The sequence below is a fragment of the Protopterus annectens genome, chromosome 13.part0 (genome assembly GCF_019279795.1).
Source record: "Protopterus annectens isolate FY-2018-M chromosome 13.part0, PAN1.0, whole genome shotgun sequence".
Taxonomy (NCBI): Eukaryota; Metazoa; Chordata; order Ceratodontiformes; family Protopteridae; genus Protopterus; species Protopterus annectens.
Window position 1 is genome coordinate 321,870,248 of NC_056747.1, and position 20,451 is coordinate 321,890,698.

The following is a 20,451-nucleotide window of genomic DNA, read 5'->3' on the forward strand; positions in this document are numbered from 1 at the left end:
GAGTCAGTCAATTTGTTCAGAGAAGTGAGCACATGTAGTCCCTAGACCCAGAAAGCAATGAATACTGAAACTGAGGCCTATATGTGACACTTCTGTGAAGGATGCCTGAATCTGTTATCCAGACAAGGATACAAGTAGGCAAACACTGGAGCTGTGTACCTGGCAAAAGCACAAATAAGTGAATTGATAGTGATTTTCCCACTATAAAAGTGAGGTACTGCCTGTGTGTCTTCTATATGGGGATGCTCAAGTAGGTGCCTTACATTTTTCCTCAACAGCAGAACATTTGCTAAGGGTGAACGGGTCTGAAATGGGTTTCCACTAGCTCTCTTTCTTAGCTATTAGGAACAGTCTTTGAGTAAAATCCTTTCCAACTCTCTCTGGCACTGGGATGAATTCTACTGCACACTACTTCAACAGCTACATCAATGTTTCAGATAGAAGAGGCTTGGTGAGAAATGGGGAGCTGGGTAAATGCTATTGGGTAACTGATGGACTACTGATCAGGTTTGGAAAAGAAGGGGAGTCACAGTTGAGTGGTTACTTTGTTGCTGGCTGGAGGGTATTTTCTCCCAAGGCTGCTTGGGCTGATTTTTTTTTCACCAGTGTTTACTGCTCATGCAGTAGGTAGACTGGTGAATCTAAATTGCAGGTGTTCATGTGAGATACAGAAGAAAGACTTTGGCAATCTGCTACCATTTCCTACTTCCTAGTAAACTTGGTGGATGGTGGGAGTTATTCATGAGATCACTGTAGAAACTGGTTGCAAGTGGATGGATGGGTGGACTTGTTCATACTGGTCCTGTCTAACATGTTTCCTGTAAAACAGACACACTTTGATAGGATATTTCTTACAGTATTTAGGGACAGGTGGGAGGAAAAGATGTTATACTGACTGCATGGTCTTATCCTTTTCTTCAAACTTCATGAAAATCTCTAAGAGAAGGGGACCATAAAAATTGCTTTTATCCAAGGGTTCATTTAAAAGATGCACCTTAACACCCTCTTGGAGAGGGTGAATATGAAGCCAGGCATGCTTTCTAACCACAGTCCCAGTGGCAGCAACCCTAGCAAATGCATTAATAGTGTCGCACACACATTTTGTACCAAATCTGCTCGCCTTCAGTTGGTCTGAGACAGGCTAACTAGAAGAGCTGTGGATGTCCTGTGCTGCATCTTCAGTTTGCATGCCCAAGATGTTGCATTATGTGGGTTTAATAACTGCGAGTGATCTTATACCAAGGGTATACACCTTTCTGTCAAACTTCATTTTTTTCTTCAACCACCCCCCTCCCCAGTCACTCAGGAAAGTGCTCAAACCTGTACAGGTACAAATCTTCACCTTGATTTGTCTAATGGAATTACTGCTGCATCTGCAATCAGGTTCTTTAAGTGCTGATGCCATTACCTGTAGAGAACCTACAGGACTTTTTGAAGGGCAGGAGGTCATGAGTTCGGTTGCTTAGAAGCACTCAACACCTCATCATAAGCACCATTGTCTTGGGGAGGCAAGGGTTTGGGTTGTTTTACTACCAACAGCTCATAATAAGTTTTTGTATAGCACAGCCCTTTGACCCTCCACCATGCTTAATATTTTTCTTCAAATAACTCTCTGACCGAAACATCCTAAGTGGGTAAAACTGGATACCTGAGGAGATATAATCTGCAATATTCAGATTAAAGGAGAGTGGATCTGATCCTCCTTGATTTTTAAGTCAAAGGACTACAATGTGGACGAATCTCCTTTTTCTTTTGTGTGTCAAAACAAGGTGGATGGGATACAATGATGACTACAGAGGGGGTGGCCCTCTGCAATGCTGCTCAGTATTTCTCTGCAAACTTAACATCAAAGGTAGATACAAAGCATCCAAACCTCAGATGTCTGTTGGGCTGAGCGTACCCCAGAGGAATGTCTAGGGCTGAATTTTGGGCATCTCATGCCCCAATGTCTCATTTGCTGAAGCACCCAACATAACTGTTGAAATGTCTACCGTCACTGGGGGCTCTTTTGGGTTCCTGGAAGTAAACCAGTATGCAGATGTGACACAGTATCAGATTAAATTCACATGTAACTTTCATCCCACTAACCATCTCCACATTGGCTAAGACAGAGCAAGAGAAAAAAGCAGTAATAAATAGGAAAGTGTCCTACAAGAGAACACACACGAGCTTTGTAGGTGCCAGACAGCAAGTCTTGGTGGGGATGCTCGATTTGTTGTAGCCACAGCCACTCTACCTTCCACTAATTTAATTCAAACATTTTGGGGATTTTCCCCATCTTCAAATGACTGCACAACTTACTAAGCTTTTTCTAGGACTCTGAAGCTGACTTTGCATTAGGTGGACAGTTCATTTAGTCAGGAAATGTCCGTTGAAGTAGGCACTGCCAGTCTGTGGTGCTGTATAAATGCTTTCAGGTTTCTAGCCCTTCAAGGTTTTGTACCATGTTTTGCAGTGTTCACAGCTAAGCATGTCATGCTTGTTGTCAGAATAGATAAATGTATATGGCAATCCCCTGGGGGATTCTGTCTCACGAAGGCACACTTGGTGACTTTTCAAGGAAAGTCATTAGCTAACTGAAAAGAAAAGAATATCAGCACCAAACACAGCAGGAAAGTAAAGCTAAATATAAAGGCAAAGACCAAAGGTACTTATTATTGCCTTTAGAAGCAAATGACAAAAATTGCAAAATTCACCTTAATGTCAAAAAGGACAGCATATATATATATATATATATATATATATATATATATATATATATATATATATACATATATACATATATATATATATATATATATATATATATATATATACTTGGATTGGTTTCATTTCTCCAAGTGTTTTGGGTTTCTAATACCATGACAGAAATGGACACTATTCCTAAGTCAGGGTATGATTACAGTCCATGAACTTAGTATTGTCTCAGCCTTTGATTTTAGCTGCATGCTCTTCTCAGCAATCTCAGTTTGCCCAGAATTGCCATCTCCTGTCCTATATTTACATATATCGGTAGCATATTTAATTAGCATTGTATATTTTTAGTCCCATTGTTCCCACTACTGTTGGAACTGTCTGAGTATGTTTCTTCCACATTGCTCCAATTTCCGTTTGCAAATCCAGGTATTTTATGATTTTGTCTCTCAGCACATAAGACACTGTAATCACTGGGTGTAGCAATTTCAATGATCAGTGCTACTTTTGTCTTTTGTGGGGGGGACAACTGTATCTTGTTTTCTCACATTTGTATTTTTGAACTGTTGGTAATGCTTCAGGCTTTGTGATTCATGTTTCCAGCACTTCTCATTTTCTGTATTACAGTGTTTGTACAATCCCTAATGCAGGATCTTGATTACATATATTATCAGCTGGACATCCAGGTGCTCTTTAAGGGTTGCCAGAAGACTGATACCTAACTGGAACTATATCCCATTCATTTAGGGAGGCACTACAGCAATGAGCCATTGGATAAACAGCTGATTGACTTGACTTCTGTTGTAAGAACATCACAGAATGTTTAGAATTACTTGGAAGTCAGCAGAGCCTAGCCACTGGAAGAAGTACCTGATTTTGGACATAGGGTTACCACCTGTCCCACTCTGCGAGGGACAGTCCCTCTTTGGGCAGTTGTGTCCTGACAAAAAATATTAAAAATGGCAAATGTCCTGAGATTGTAGGACATAATTATGTTCTATATTGCTTGTAATAGTTGCATAAAACAGGTATTCTGTATCTAAAATACCTAAATGTTATAAGAAACGGAATAAGCAACTAAAATGCTACAAGAATAAGCTATTATTTAGGCAAAAAAGTTAAGGTCTATCCTTTGTACTGACCGTGGGTATGTGTCGGCCTGTAAAATCTGATGTTTGTCCCGAAAATGTCACACTTTGGCCATTTGAAAAGGTGGCAACCCTACTTTACAGCAGCTCCACTTTCAATGACATTATGCAAACTGAAACTAAACTCTACATCCAGCCAATTATGTTAATATGTTCTACAGCACTGCAAATAAGCAGTTATGTATTTTATCCTGCTTACCTTATGAATGTTTAATCTTCTACACTAGTAAATTTGATCTAAAAGATTTTTTTAATGTATATCAGATTTAAACTTTATGAAAGACTCCAACTAACCATTTACAAATACAGCAAATAATATATTTTATTAATAAACATAAACCGCAAAGTAACATTATGTATCACTTTGGCATTACAGTTTTTCATCTCTATCCATTTATCAAGCAAAGGGAACCTCACATTCAACTCCTGAACACAAGTTTGAGATATTAATGTTTTCAACATTTTTTTCTGCTGAATTATTATTTTGATACGCTGCTAAGTGAAATACTACATTTTAAAGGCTTCATCTGATGTGTGACCATAACACTCAAACTTCACAAAGGTATCTAGGTACAAAAGAACCATCAGAAGTGTACTGTATCATACATTCATACGAAGACAGCTTTAGTCTTGGACCAGTACCATTTGACACCATTAGCATCAGATTCACTGACAGGATTGTCAAAATCAAGCAAGCTGTCATTATTTTGTGTACATAATTCATTCCTAGGATAGTGAAGATTCCATTGTAGACTTGTCAGACATCACAGTGAATCTCTGCTCCTAGGAATATATGCTTTTATTATGGGTAGAAATGTGACATTTTGATCTCCAAAATGTAATGTTGCCCACTTTAAAAGAACTGTCAGAGATGCTAAAAAAACTGAGCAAGTGGTCAGTGACAAAATTAAAGACATGGCAATATTCAGCTTTTACTAAGATACTTTCATCTCTATGGATGATCTTTTTTTCCTCCACCAAGCTGTAATAGACAGATCCTTTTCCATCTGTACCCATGTCAGAGAAACTAACATCAGTCTACTAAAGTACTCAAGGAGAAAGCAAGAAAATTGGCAACTATAGGTACTATTACTTTAATGTATTATTCCAGCAATAAACTGCAGAAATAATCACTGATAACAGCAGTTTACAACTACTGAAAAAGGTAACCAGTTATAATCTGATTTTCCTTCTATAGCTTTGGTTTTCTTTTTATTATTTCTATAGACGTCTAGAAATGTTCTTCAGTTAATACCATATCTCCATTCCAGTTGCAGCATATTTTTGTAAAGTAGGGAACACTCCTAAAGTCTGCAGCAAACTTAATGCTGATGCAGCCGTGGTGGTAATTTCATTTATTTTACTACGTAGCACTCCACTGCAACATATAGTGGCAGTGGAATTTTTTTTTAAGCAATTAAGGTTTTCTTTTTCATGTAGAAGTTCTTAATGAGAATTTATTTTACTGACAAAGCTGATACTTTTAAGTATTTAATCATCAGTTTTTATAAGGGTTTAACATTTAAATGTTAAAGTAAGTTTTTTATATACTTGAAGGCAAGTGCACACTAACCAGATAATGTTCTTCACAAAATTGCTAACACATCTTGTTTACTTATTCATAAAGCTTATTAATGGGACGGTGGCATTTGTAAAATTAACTCTTTTGTTTAGAAATCAACAGGTAATATAACCAAATGTTATTCCATGCAGCACTTACCCAATCTTACTTCAATTTCTGGTTTTGGTTTTGTATTCCCTGGGTTGGAGTGTTAAGAGAATAATCAGAAATGAGTGATGTCTTCCAAATGCACATTCACTATTTACAACAGTAGCTCCTGAAAAAAACAACCATTCTATGTGACTTTACTAAAGACGGTCCTAGCGATGGCAAGAAAAAATTGTCACTGATACTTCAGCTTATGAGAAATATACACACGGCATTGCGAAGTAGTGCCGTCTGTTTCTTATTCCTTCGGAGTTCCTCTCTTTCACATATAATGCCATATCAGCCAGGATTGCTGAAGCAGTTCTTCTTACACGTTACCTTCATGTACCTTAAGAGACTGCTCTTCAGGCTGGTTACATAGTTCCCACCTGCAGGCCGGTACGCAGTTAATGGTCAGTAGATCACTGCTGGCTTTCTGCACAGCACATCTCAAGAAGACCTGATAGTTGTTGATCCAGACAAAAGCCTAAATCATGACTGCATTCTGACTCTGTCATCTTGTACTTCACTGATGACACTCTTGATTTTGCAGCAGTTTGAGGATGTGGTTTTCAATCACCTGTTGAACTGAAATAAAAAAGATAAAAGGCTGTTACACATTGAGAACAGCATAACATCATTTTAGTGCCCTCTTTTAACTTTTTGGTAACCTGTATAAAAATACTGAATATACATCATACATTATGGGCCGGATTCAGTAAAGCCTACACTAAGTGTACACGATACATATTGAAGATCATTGTCGTCACATTTTTTGTGCTTTCTAGTCACTCAAAGATTACACTAAGTGTACATGTAGTCTACACTTTGTGGTAACCTTTATGAATCCCTGTAAATATTTAAATCTGCAAGAATATCAAAAGAAAAAATAAAACTAGGAGGAAGAAGGTGTGAGTTATGTCTGTTTCTTCACTCAGAACGGTGTACACTTAGTATAGGCGTTACTGAATCCCTTAGTATAGGCGTTACTGAATCCCGAGAATCGTGTTAATGCTGAAATGCATATACAATAAAAATACTCTTTATAACCAACACAGATATAGAAATGTTCATGTCCTACTTGTTTGGTATTTGTATTAAGATTTTTCACTGTAAACTGGAATTTGTCAATATGAAGTAAAAAAATGATATATGCTTTTTTAAATAATATTTCTGCATTTTATCTTCTAGCTGCATGCATTCAATGTTCAACCTTTATGCAAGGTTTTTACAGTGTTCTTGGGTTATCAGTGCATTTAACTCGATATTTTATTCTTAAAATCATTAAAAATGATGCAAAAAAGGAATGTGTGGTGTATGTCACTACTGGTTTTGCAATGACATCCTGGATGAAATTCAAAACAAGACTTCTACAAAATGTGTGAAACTGAAGGTTTAGTGAGGCATGGTGTAGTACAAGGGGTATGTAACTAAATAAACTAAAGCCCAGCTATAGGAGGTTGCAGGTCATGTGGTACGCATTCCTTCTACAAAACAATCTCACTACATACCTCATGGATGCTGAGGTGCATCTAAAATGTCTGGGTTGCTTGTTGAACATTCTGACCAATATCCAGTTGTCACATAGTGCCAGACGTGAAGAAATGTATTTACATAAGTGAATTCTTTTCAAGATTTTACATATTTGGAAGTAAATGCATATAAGAGGTTCATAGGTATTACTAGGCTAACGACCACAAGGGCCTTTTTAAGTCTAGCCTTGCATCCCAAATTTCTGACAAGTTCTGATAACCTTGATAACTGTAAGCATGGGCCTGGGAGATGAACCATTTACAAGTTACCTGTTTGCATTAGAGACATAGGTGCCAAACCAGGAATGAATTTCCGGTTTCCCTCCAATTGTCCAAGTTGCACTTGAATTGGGGTAGGAAGGAGCTCTGCTTCACATGGATGGGGGGAGTCTGTTCCATAGACAAGATAGTCTCTGGGATACATACCTATCTCTCCAGCAAGTCTTATTTATATCACAGGCAAGGTTTAAGTCTTTAGAATGGGTAATTCTGGTACTGTTTGTTTTGTGGATATGCAGGAGGTCTGACAATGCTCTGTATGTAAGGCATAGATCTCCCCTCAAAGGCATGTAGGAGACAGAATACAGGGATAGGGCCTTGAGGCAGTCTGCATAGGACATATTACTTACGCCCTGTATTCTTTTGGTGAGGATTCTTTGTGGACGTTCCAGTTGTTAGACATGCCTGGTTAGGTACATACCAAGGGGTGCATTGTACTCAATGATAGGTCTGATGAATGCCGAATACAGTGGAACAATGACTTCCTTGGACTTGTATGCCATACGTTTGTTTATAACTTGCGGAACACAGAATGATTTCCTCAACATTATCGACACGTGATGATCAAAGGCTAGAGTACTATTTATGTGTGTCCCTAAGTCCCTGACTACTGGGTCAGCTGTAAGGGTTGTGTTGCCAATATGATAGTTACCAGGGATGGATGACTTCCCAAAGGATGCTATTATGCATTTCTTGGCATTTAGTTTTAGTCCATGGCTCTGACGCCAGTTATTTGTCTGTCAGCCCCTCCTGGAGAACATTTGTGTAAGTGTACGATTCAATGACGGCCTCTAATTTGCAATCTGCAAATTTAGTCAGCCAGAGTCCACTAACATTTCCCTTAACTTCTGAGAAGTAAATGCCAAAAAGGAGCAGTCCAAGGACTGATCCTTGAGGGACTTCACTTGTCTCTGGCCTCTTTGTAGAGGTGGACTCCCCAGTTCTAACTTCCTGGGTCCTGTCTGTGAGCCAGTTGGCTATCCACCGTGTGACATACAGGCTTGTACCTACCCTCTTGAGTTTGTCAACAATGCCCGAGTGGGGTATTGTCAGATGCCTTGGTCACGTCAAGGTTGGCAGTGTGAATGATTTTGCCCTCTTCCATTGCTTTGGTGACCTTCTCAAAGAAGTCCACCAGATTGAGTAGGCATGATCTGCCCTTGACGAAACCAAACTGGTTTGGGTCCAGTGTCTGAAGGTTTACTATATCTCTGTTGATCATCTCCATGACAATTCTTTCCATGGCTTTACATATAAGACTAGTGAGACTTATGGGTATGTAGATGGCCCACCTTTGTGCAGAGGGATGACTGTTGGCTTTTATGAGGCGCAAAGCCTGTTTGGAGGCTACAGTTAAATAGTAATTCCGGAGGCCCTGATAGGTCATGTTTCATGCTATTTAGATTCCAATGACCAACTTGTGCCTGTATTGGATCAGGGACCCATAGGTTCCTCTGATCTGATGTCTGTCCCGAGCATTTCTGCCCAGTAGGAGCAGGAGACCTCTAGTAGCCTACACTCTCCAGTCATGTCCGTGGAGCCGGTTTGGATCTCTCCGGATCAGACCCTCCTTCTGGGGGCTTCGGTGCGGGTAAGTTTGGCTCCTATCTTCATCTAGTTCATCTGCTCCAGAGAGTCCTTCGGCCCCGACAACCTTTTTGTCAGATCTGGGGTGTTCTTTGGAGCAGGGATGAACTGTCTTCGAAGTCATGAGGAGGCTTTTGACTGTTTTCCAGTCTGGCACAAACCCTCTCAGATCTTCCTCCCAGTTCTGTGCAGGTGTCTTTGGCTTCTCTTGTACCTTCTCCCACAGAACTGCAGAGACCTCAGGATGTCCAACAAGGGGATTCCCTCCTCTCCTGATATCTCCCCAGACTATTCCACTGAAGAGGGTCCCCCTGGGAAGAGGACCTGCAAGAGGAAGCATCTTGACTCCCCAGAGGAGTCTATCACATTCGATACTGACCTTGATGAGGCAGAAGGGTCTCCACGGTCACCTGCTGAAGATGTCTCCTTTGGAGACTTCCAAGAAATCTTAAAGCAGAGAGGTGACCTGGCAGTCCATATCCCCATCAGCTGAGAAGTCTGTGTACCTGAAGGCTTTCGGGTCTTGCCCTTCAACCTCTTGTGTAATCCCTCATTCCAATGAGCTTATTGAATTAACCTCTTGGAAGGCTTGGGAGACCCCAGATTCCATAGACGCTTTTCCTAGGAGGCCATATAAGTACATTACTGTTCCAGACGACAAGCCATTCTTGACGAAAGTTGTAGCAGTTGATGCCATGGTCGTGGCGGCAGCCACTAAAAAGGAATAATCCAAGACCAGTTAGTTACTCTGTCCATCCTCTGAATAAGGATTCCAGGACCATGGGTAGGTATGGGAAGTGCGTCTTTTTGTTAGTGACCTTTGCCTTATGGTCACTGAACTACCTTACCCACTTTACAGGGTTATAGGGACCTGTTGAAGGAACTGTCAGACTCCCTCCACGGAGCTGAAGTGACAGCAGATAGTCAATGCTCAGCTCACTACCCTCATTTCAGTCATAAACACTTTCATGAGGCTGATATCGTATGCAGGAGATGGACAGAGTAGGGCAGCAGGTTCAGGCATCACTCTCAGGAGGCAAGGCCCTAATGCGCTTTTGCAATTTTGTGGAGCCCTTCAAGTCTTCCTTCATTAATGCCCCTTTTGATGGCTCTTCTCTTTTTGAGCCTAAAGTTAGAGACACTTATCAGATGTGAACAGGAAGGCAAGACCGTGTCTGCAATTGGAGTGTGTTTTTCCACACCTAGCAGACCCTTTCCCAGAGGTCGGAGGGGTAGTGGAAAAAATGTGGTTCAGAATGTCCCAAAGGTCTTTCCAGGACACACACGGTGAAAATTCCCCTAGAGGCAGAGAGGGGGAACAATAATGGAAGACGTCGCCCCTCACAGCAGAGGCCCACAGAACCAGGGCTCCAGAGAATCTTTCTTTGGTAGACCTTTTAAGCGCTCCTGAAGGAGTGCCCGATTGCTCACCTCTGGAGGTAGTCTAGGGTCAATTGTCTCTGCACTGCGAAACCTGGCAAAAGACAGCAAACGACAAATGCATGCAGGACATAAAATCCAGAGGATATATCATTCCCTTCTCCTTCCCCACTCCAGTAAACAAATTAGTTTGACGTTTCACCTAGTCAGAAGGAACAAGTAACGTTAGAAATTCAAATGTTGCTAAGAAAAAGTCATCCAATAAATCCCCGCAGACCAGAGAGGATCCAGAACTTACTCAAGATTCTTTTTAGTTTGAAAGAAAACTGGAGACACATCTTGGATCTCAGCAATCTGAACAAGTCTGTGAAAAAGACCAAGTTCTGGATAGTGACACTTCAGTTGATACTTCCATTCCTGAGAAAAGACAACTGGATGTGCTCTACAGACCTTCAGGGTGCGTATTACCACATATGAATGGAAAGACGGTCTGGAAGGTTCTTGCACTTCCGGCTAGGAGCCAGTCACTTCCAGTTTTGAGCTTTGCCCTTTGGTCTCACTACAGCCCCCAGAGTGTTTATGGGTTCAACTGAGATGCTGAGGATTTTGGGTATTTCCATATCTGGACGAGTGGCTCATAACCGCCCCGACCAGGCATCTTCTGCTACAAGCCAAGGACTACACTCTTCATCTCTGTTCTTCTCTAGGTATTAGAAACTTTGCAAAAACGAGCAAACTCTCAAAAAACAAATAAGCGAAAAGACAGCAGATACTTCCTAAAACAGAAATTTATTAAACATTAAAAATGGTAAAGCGCTTTTCATCTACTCACCAGACTGAACAAGGAGAGGGTCACTGTAAGCTGCCTGTTGGGAGCCAGGATCCGCCACATAACACAGGCACTCAGGTCACTCCACAGCAGGTACAAATATGACTCTGTCATTGTCCATGTTGGTGTGAATGACCTGAGACGTACCTCCCTGGACTACATGAAAAGAGACATAGAAGAGCTCTCTGATCATGTAGCCCAGGATGGTATGACCCTGACCCTGAGTAGCATATTGCCCTCATCAAGAATGATGCCTCAGTATAAAGACAAAATGATCAATTTTAACAATTGGCTAAGCTATTGGTGTCATTCAAAGGGGATCCAGTGTCTGTCAGCCTGGGATGACATGCTAGACAAGCCACGTTGCTTCACCAGGGACGGCTTGCACTTGTCACCCTTAGGCTTTCGAATACTGGCTAAGGCTCTTGTCACCCCCATAGTGCCTTTTTTAGGCAAGGCTCAAAAGACAAACCCACCTCCATAGACAATATCAGAAACAAAAAACTAAGGGTAATGCTACTCAACGCCAGAAGTCTAAACCTCAAGATGCATGCACTCGAGGCACTCCTCAGTATGGAGAAAATCGATATCTGTGCAGTAACAGAAACCTGGTTCACGGCTCCAGAGAGCACACCAGCACTACCAGGATTCAACTTATACCATTCCTTTCGGCCCCAGAACTTGGACAGGAATACTAAAGGCGGGGGAGTATCCATTTTCATCAAGGATACCCACACCTCCAGGTTAGTGACACTGCACGAGGCAGCAGAGACCATCCATGTGCAACTAACAGTGGGTAAAACTGCTTTTCAGTTCATAGCCTGCTACGCATCACCCACCTTGTCTCAGGATCCCCACGTGGCATTCCTGAGAATATTGGAGAATATGAAGGTCTCACCAAACACCATGATATTTGGGGATTTCAACTACCCAAACAATGACTGGGAAAACTACTCAAGTCCCAGCTCTTTTGCCCAACGGTTCCTGGAGTTTATAAACTCAAATGCCATGGAACAATTGGTCAACACTCCCACAAGAGGGGGACAATATATTGGACTTGGTCATCACCAACATGGGGGCTCAATGTTCCACACCAGAGGTAAATCCCTCGTTGGTAAGATCAGACCATAAACTTATCACAATGGACATCCACATCCCGACCCCACCCCCAGCCAAGGAAACCATTGTGAATAATTTCTCAAAAGCAAACTTCACACTTCTCAAGACCGAGGTGGAAAGTTTCAAAGCCCCTGGGCTAATGGAAAATGCTACCCAAACCGCAGAATCCTTTACAAATGCACTCTATGAGCACCTACAGGAATGCAAGGATCATGCTATCCCAAGTAAAACCAAGACTCACTCTTCCAAGAACAGGAGACCAGTCTGGTGGACCCCGGCCATAAATAAGCTATACAACAGAAGGAGGAAACTATTACATGACAAGGCAAAATCCCAAAAAGGGAAGGCATCCTTGATCAGTACTAGCAAGAAACTTCGATCCCTCATAAAATCATCAAAGGTCAGCTTCGAAAGAAAAATCACCAAAGACTCTAAAGATAATCACAAGGCGTTCTTTAGCTACGTCAAAAGTCTGGGTGGCAGCTCGCAGATCTTCTCTGAGCTGGTGCAAAATGGCACAAAATACACTGAACCCACAGAAATTGCCAACATCCTGGCGGACAGGTTCAGTGCAAACTTCACCTCCCCATCCCCCCGAAAAGGGTCTATGTCTATCCCAGAAGAATGCAGTCCCCCAGACATCACAGACACACAGGTGAAAGCAGCCCTCTCCAAAGTAAAAAAACACAGCATCAATGGGACCAGATGGTATCCCGGGCTGCGTCTTACACGAGCTCCAAAATGAACTAAACCCTCACATGAATTCACTGTTCCAACTCAGCCTTACCACAGGCTATGTACCCAAAGAATGGAGTACAGCAACAGTGATCCCACTCCACAAAGGTGGCGCCACAACGGATCCAGGGAACTATCGCCCTATAAGCCTGACTAGCCTGGTCTGCAAGGCTATGGAGCACATCATCATGGTTCTCATAAACAAAGACACTGGGAACCTGCAAACACTGGACCCCACCCAATTCGGCTTTGTTAAGGGCAGATCTTGCCTCTTAAACCTAGTTGACTTCTTCAAAACAGTTACCAAAGCCTTAGATGAGGGAAAGGTAGTCCATACAGCCTACCTAGACCTCGCAAAGGCCTTCGACACAATACCCCACTCTGGTATCATAAATAAGCTTACCAGCTTAAATATCAACCCATATGTCACAAGGTGGGTTGCAAACTGGCTCAGGGATAGAACTCACATGGTCAGAGTCGCAGGTGCCATGTCTGACTCTAAACCAGTTACAAGTGGCGTCCCACAGGGATCAGTCCTGGGACCCCTCTTGTTCGGTATATACTTCTCTGAGGTACAGGCAAACACGGGAGGACTGTGGCTGACCAAGTTCGCAGATGATTGCAAACTGGGAGCCATAACTGACTCTCCAGCTGACACAAGCATCCTCCAGAAGGGCCTTATGGAAACTGATACCTGGTGTCAGAACCATGGCCTCAAGCTAAATGCAAAAAAATACATAGTCATCCCCTTTGGGAAAAACAAAGTGCCCACAAACTATCATATAGGAGGTAATCCACTAATTACGGAAAAAGTAATCAGGGATCTGGGGACCCAAGTAGATAGTAACCTCTCCTTTGACAATCACATTGCGAAAGTGGTTAGAAAAACCTTCTATATTGCCCACCTAATCACGAAAGGATTCACATCTAGATCTAGAGAGGTCATTGTGCCCCTCTACTTATCGCTCATCAGGCCCATAATTGAGTACAATGCCCCATTTGGGATGTACCTTACCCGACACCTGCAGAGAGAGAGACCTCAAAAATACCTCACCAAGAGGATAATGAGCCTCAAACAGATGCCCTATGCAGCTCGACTAAAGAAACTCCAGCTCTACTCAGTTGCTTACCGCCTACTCAGAGGTGATCTCTGCCTGACATACAAGGCCATGTCTAACCCGGAATTGTTGGACATGCTCCACCTCAAGAAAACCAGATCCATTAGAGCTACACACTCCAGGGACTTGAACCTTAGCACAACAATAAATAGGACATGCTGGGGGGATAGATTCATATCCCAAAGGCTTCCCGCGCTCTGGAATAGAATCCCAGTCCATGTTAGGCAGAGCCCCATGCTGACCCTCTTCAAGAGAAATCTTGATGAGTGGATGGGAAATCGTAAATTTGCTCCTGGGATCACTTCTATGGCCCCGCTGGACAGAGGCTCAGGAATCTAGTCTAAAAGGGAGGTGAAAGCCAACACATTATGTCTAGGCTTATCAATGCCCTAGGGCAGATAGCCTAGTACCTACCTATGAACCTATAAATAGCAGACATCATCAGACCCTAGGTTAGGTATTACCATAAATTACAGAATATCTGCTCTAGAGCCATGTCAAAGTTTGGTCTTCATAGGAGCAGATATAAACACAACTGCATTAATAGCAAAACTTCCACAGGGCAGAGTAGAAAATCTTCACCATTATGTAAGACTGCTAATCAGGAAGAAACATGCTTCTGCAAAACTAGTTCTCCAGGTACTGGGGAAAATGGCTGCTTCAATCGTCCTCATTCCCCTAGCTCGCCTTCATATAAGGATACTTCAGTGGCCAATTCTGGAACTTCCAATGTCACACAAAATCATGATAACCAATTCCTGTCAATGGGATCTCCAGTGGTGAATTTACAATCCCTTAGTATCTCAAGGATATCACTTCATTTCCCCTCAACCCCAGGCTACGGTGACCATGGACGCTTCCCAGATTTGGGGGGGGGGGGGCATTATCTAGGGAAGACTGTTCAAGGCATCTGGCAACAGCACAGGGCTCATTTGCATATAAACACCCTGGAGGTGAGGGCTATGCTTTTGATGTAAGCTTTTCAAGACTTCCTCCCTCTGGGAAGGCAATCCAATCAGACATGTATGTGGTCTGGTACATAAACAGGGGAGGGTCAGATCCTACCCCTTTTGTTGAAAAACCCTGAGGGTCTGGCAACGGACAACAACTTCCTACTGCTTTCTGATAGCAATGCACATCCTGAAGAAATCCAACGTAACTGCAGACAAAATGAGCAGAGCCATTTTATGGCCACACAAGTGGTCCCTCAGTCAAAACGTTATGGAAGAAATCTTCTGAAAATGGGGCCAACCTTGCTGTGACTGCTTTGCATCGCCCACCAATGTGAAATGCAGGAACTACTTTGCCTTGATTCCCCCCGTGAGGGAGTCAACAAGGGATGCACTTGTTTATGATTGGTCCCCAGGACTTCTTTATGCCTTTCTGCCAATCCCTCTAATTCCCAGATTTTTGCAGAACGTACGTTTTTTGGGGATACCAATAATCCTAATTGCCCCTTATTGTTCTCAACAAATCTGGTTCCCCTTTCTTCAACCTCATGTATGGGACAGACCATGGATTCTGGACCCTGCTCCAGACCTTCTGACTCACCCGTTAGGAATGGTTCATCTCAACCTGGACAAACTCAAACTAACAGCTTGGCTGCTCCACTTCCCCCTGATCGCCAGGTTTCCTTTCCTCTCCTCTCCTGTTAAACATACTTTATCTTCCCATAAGTCATCTACATGAAAGCTATATAGAGGTAAATGGAAGAGATTTGTTGCAAGGGCCATCAATAATCAAATAGACCCTTTTACTGCACCCATACATTCTATTTTAGAATTTTTGACAATACCTTTCAGTGAAGGTGCCGCAACAGCCACTATTAGAGTTCAACTGGCAACAATTTCATATTTTCATGTAGGAGAAAATGGTTCTGGAATTATGTCAAACAAACTTTGCAAGGCATTCATAAAAGGACCTACAATGATAAGACCTCCATATAGAAACCCATCACGACCCTGGGATTGGAATTTCATTTTGTCGAATATTATCTGTCCTCCCTTTGAACTATCTGCTACCTGTGATTTGAAGTTATCTATCCTGGGAAAAACTCTTCTTAGTGGCTATTTCTTCAGCTAGGAGAGTTGTAGAATTACAAGTTTTGTCTGCCAAGCCTCCATACCTAGATGTTCATCGTGCATACAGTTGCAGTCATAACAGATGGGTTATCCTGCCGTCAGGCGGGTCCTCGGTCGGCCAAATTCCAAAGTCTAGGTCCAGCGTCGGTTGTCGTCGCTTCTTTCCTGACGTCAGTGCGGCAGGAGTATAAAAGAGCCAGCCGACGCCATCTTTTTCAGTCTTTCTTGCTGCGCGGTGCCCGAAGCAGAAGCAGTTCGCAAGTGCCGGTCGGCCAGCTCCTGAGATTTACAAAAATATTTCAGCCGAAGTCTTCTTGAAAGCTAAGTACCCCATTGGGAAAACTTTTCTTGCCTCAGACCAAGTTAATAATTGCATTTCATGTGGGAAGCAAATGCCGCATAAGGATTTCCACTATTTCTGCATTTCCTTGCTTAGGCCCAGACCACGACGTCTCGGCCTGCTGTTTTTGTGCTAGATTCAACAAACGCACTATTAAGCATCGGGCGGAGTTCGCCCTTCACTATTTTGGTAAAAAATTTAATTATATTATGTCGTCGGATACTCCGACTCCAGTTTTGAGTAAAAGACGCAAAGATAAGGACCAACATATGAGGTCCGGGACTTCTACTGACACACTAAGGCCGACTACCGGTTCTCAGCGAGGCACCTACACAGCTCCTGAGTACCGATGACACTTCATTACCGGTGTCTTCAGTACCCGAGGTCGCAGGCTCCTCGGTCCCCATTCCAACTACAGATACCGACGCCACACGTGGCGGGGAAACTCAGAATTTAGACAGGCCTGCCATTTCTCAAGGTGTCTTCAGGCCTTCCTCCTTCTCTAGTAAAGCTTTCACAAAATCTAAAGCAGCCATGAAAACTAAAAAACAGGAACCTCAGACCCCCTCTCAAGGCCCCATGCCTAAAAAACAGATGCTCAAAATGGCTGAGGATTTGATTACTCTTATCAGGGGTTCTCAACCCCCCTCGGACAAAAGGCCCAGATTAGAGGAAGACTACCCTTCCTCAGATCAAGCCTCTATTACCTCTACCTATTCTCCTTTTGAAGACTCTGATGCAGAGGAGTCTATTCCCTCGGTCTCCCCCCCTGAGGACTACTCTTTTGGGGAAACCCTGCATACTTTGAGGGAACACTTTCACTGGGAAGGCCAAGATTGCTCAGATTCCAAGAATAGGCTCAGGGATTTTCTCTTGCTCCCCCAGCATAGGCCCCTGGCTATCCCTCCTGTTTTAGATATATTAGATGATGTGTACACAGAAGCCAGCCTCAACCCAGATTCTTTACCTCCAGCTCCTGTTAAACCAGACAGGTATTACCGGGTTCCTGATTCACACCAGTTCCTATACAAAAGCCATACTGCTGACCCAGAAACTATTTCACAGGGTCCCAAGGAAATTAAGGCCTCTACTGCCAAAAACCCATTACCTTCAGAGAGAGATTCCAGAGCTTTAGAAAGGTGGGGGAAAAAGGTGTATACCTCGGCCACTTTAACCATGAGGGCATTAAACTGTCAGTTTCATATGTTAAAGTATCAACAGTTTTTGTTATCTCAGTTGAAAAGCAAAATGACACAACCAGAACAACCAGATTTAAAAGAGTTGCAGGATTTGTTGCATGGTGCAGAGCAAGTGGGTAAACATACCTTGCAGTGTGGTTTTGATGCTTTAGAGGCCTCATGTAGAGCTGCTCTTACAGGGTCTGTCATACGTAGACATGCTTGGCTCAAAGAGCAAGCCTTACCAGATCATGTCAAAGCTAAATTACTAGATGCACCTCTTCAAAAAGATGTATTGTTTGGTGTTAAAGCTGAGGAGGTACTAAAGAAAATGGAGGAAAAAGCGAGATCAATGCAAACAGTGAAAGATTTCCTGCAGGTACAACCTCCACGTTTCAGCAGAAACTGGCCTTCAAAAAATTGGTCCTTTCCAGCCATGGACAGACCTCAGAGGCAGATCCAGACGCCCGAGGGGTAGAGGGCAACCTCAAGGATCATTCAGAGCCAGACAATGGCAAGCACCAACCCCAAGAGGTGGAGAAGATAGATCACAGTCATTTAGAAAGCAGACACAATGACTTCCCCCTTTACCTGCCAAGCAAAGCTTTAATGGCAGCACCTTTGGGAGGAAAACTGGCATTATTCTAAAAAAATTGGCATATTGTCACAAAAGACAAATGGATTCTGGACATTACAGACAGAGGCTACAGATTCCACTTTCACACCCTTCCAAAAATGAGAGGCATGCCAAACCTGCCACAAAATCAAAGGGCAGAGGCACAAAAACAAATTTCAGCTCTCATGGACATGAAAACTATTCAAGAGGTACCTGCAAAAGAACAAGGTCAAGGGTTTTATTCCAGACTATTCCTGGTGCCAAGGAAAGACAAAGATTGGAGACCTATTTTAGACCTATCCATCCTAAACACATATTTACAGGTACCAAAATTCAAGATGCTCACATTACAGCAGCTTCTTCCCATGCTGGGCAAGGAGTCTTGGCTGGTAACATTGGACCTCAAGGAGGCATACCTGCATGTCCCTATCAGACAAGATTGCAGAAGATACCTCCGATTTCTTGCAGGTTCAACCCATTATCAATTCTCTGCATTGCCCTTTGGCTTATCTACTGCGCCCAGAGTGTTTACGAAATGCCTGGCATCAGTAATTGCCTTCTGCAGACTTCAAGGAATACAAATATACCCATATCTGGACGACTGCCTGATCCAAGCGGACAACAAGGACATACTTCTGAAACACCTGGCGTTTGTAATAAAACTGTTGAACTTTCTGGGATACACAGTCAACAAAAAGAAATCAAAACTAATACCCTCTCAAAAAATAATTTTCCTGGGTGCCAGCTTGAATACAACCACCCAGATGGCCTACCTCACGCCAGACAAACAAGGGGAACTATCTCAATACTTCAGCAAAATGGCAACCTTCACCAGGCTGACTGCAAGGAAAGTCCTGCAGGCTCTGGGATTCATGGCATCTTGCATCCTTCTGATCCCATGTGCAAAGCTGCATATGAGAAAACTTCAATGGTACCTAAAAAACTTATGGTCTCAACACAGCCACAGTTTGGAAACAATTATACCACTCATTCCATGTCTTCAAAAGGAAATTCTGTGGTGGGCTCAAGCATGCCAAAGAAACATAGGTCTCCCTTTCTGCGTACCTCAAGCAACTCAAATCATCACAACAGATGCCTCTGACTATGCCTGGGGGGCACACATGACAGATCAGTGCATTCAGGGAAAATGGTCCCAAAAAGAGAAGCACCTACACATCAACCAAAAGGAAATGCTAGCAGTGCAAAATGCTAATATGGCCTTCAAAGACCTACTGCATCCAGGCCAGCTATTGATAAGGACAGACAACACCACAGTGATGTGGTACACAAACAAACAGGGGGGAACTCATTCATACCCCCTGTGCAGACTAGCCATGACCCTATGGAACACAGCTCTGGAATTGCAAATCCAACTTCAGGCACAATTCCTGCCAGAGAAGGAAAACACACTGGCAGACAGCCTAAGCAGAAATATGACAGATCCACATGAATGGAAGTTGCATCCTCAAGTTTTCGCAAAGATAACTCAGGCATGGGGACAGCCAGACATAGATCTCTTTGCTACCCACAGAAATTACCAATTGAAAAAATTTTGTTCAAGGACCTATCATCCACAGGCCTGGAAAGTGGACGCACTTTCTTTCAAGTGGACAACGTTGACAGTCTATGCCTTTCCGCCTCTTCCTCTGCTGCCCAAAGTTCTATTAAAAGCCAGAGCAGAGAGGCTGAAATTGATTCTCATTGCTCCGAATTGGCCAAGACAACACTGGTATCTGCTCCTGAAGAGCCTGACACATTCCCCACAATGGATCCTACCTCTAGTGCCTCTTCTGTTGTCCCAGCACAACTTCAAAACTCTTCACAGCCAGCTCAAAACCCTAAATCTAGCTGCATGGAGAATCCCTTGATTTCCCAACAGACCCTCCTCTCCAAGGAGGTGCAGGATGTCATCTTGGAGGCCAGAAGACCTTCTACTAGAAAAGCCTACTCTGCCAAATGGAAACGATTTTGTGCCTGGAATCAGAAAAAGTGCAGAATCCTTGGGTAATATATTTTACCTCAAATTTTACAGTACCTAGCTGAGATGTTAAACAGTGGACTTACCTTCTCCTCCATCAAAATCCACGCTTCAGCCATTTCTGCACAA

At 42.9% G+C, this 20,451-nt stretch overlaps 2 protein-coding genes across 9 annotated transcripts in view; one reads left to right on the forward strand and one right to left on the reverse strand.

Moving 5' to 3' along the window:
- BORCS8 (BLOC-1 related complex subunit 8) overlaps nt 1-20,451 on the forward strand; it is a 1,082,199-nt gene that overhangs the window by 524,360 nt on the left and 537,388 nt on the right. The window lies entirely within an intron of this gene.
- Nucleotides 3,862-20,451, reverse strand: part of RFXANK (regulatory factor X associated ankyrin containing protein) — a 223,150-nt gene continuing 206,560 nt past the window's right edge. For all 5 annotated transcript variants that reach the window (XM_044053915.1, XM_044053912.1, XM_044053914.1 and 2 more), the window contains exon 9: nt 3,862-6,138. In XM_044053915.1, the coding sequence (XP_043909850.1) occupies nt 6,077-6,138 (62 nt within the window). In that variant the 3' untranslated portion in view covers nt 3,862-6,076. The remainder of the gene's footprint in view (nt 6,139-20,451) is intronic.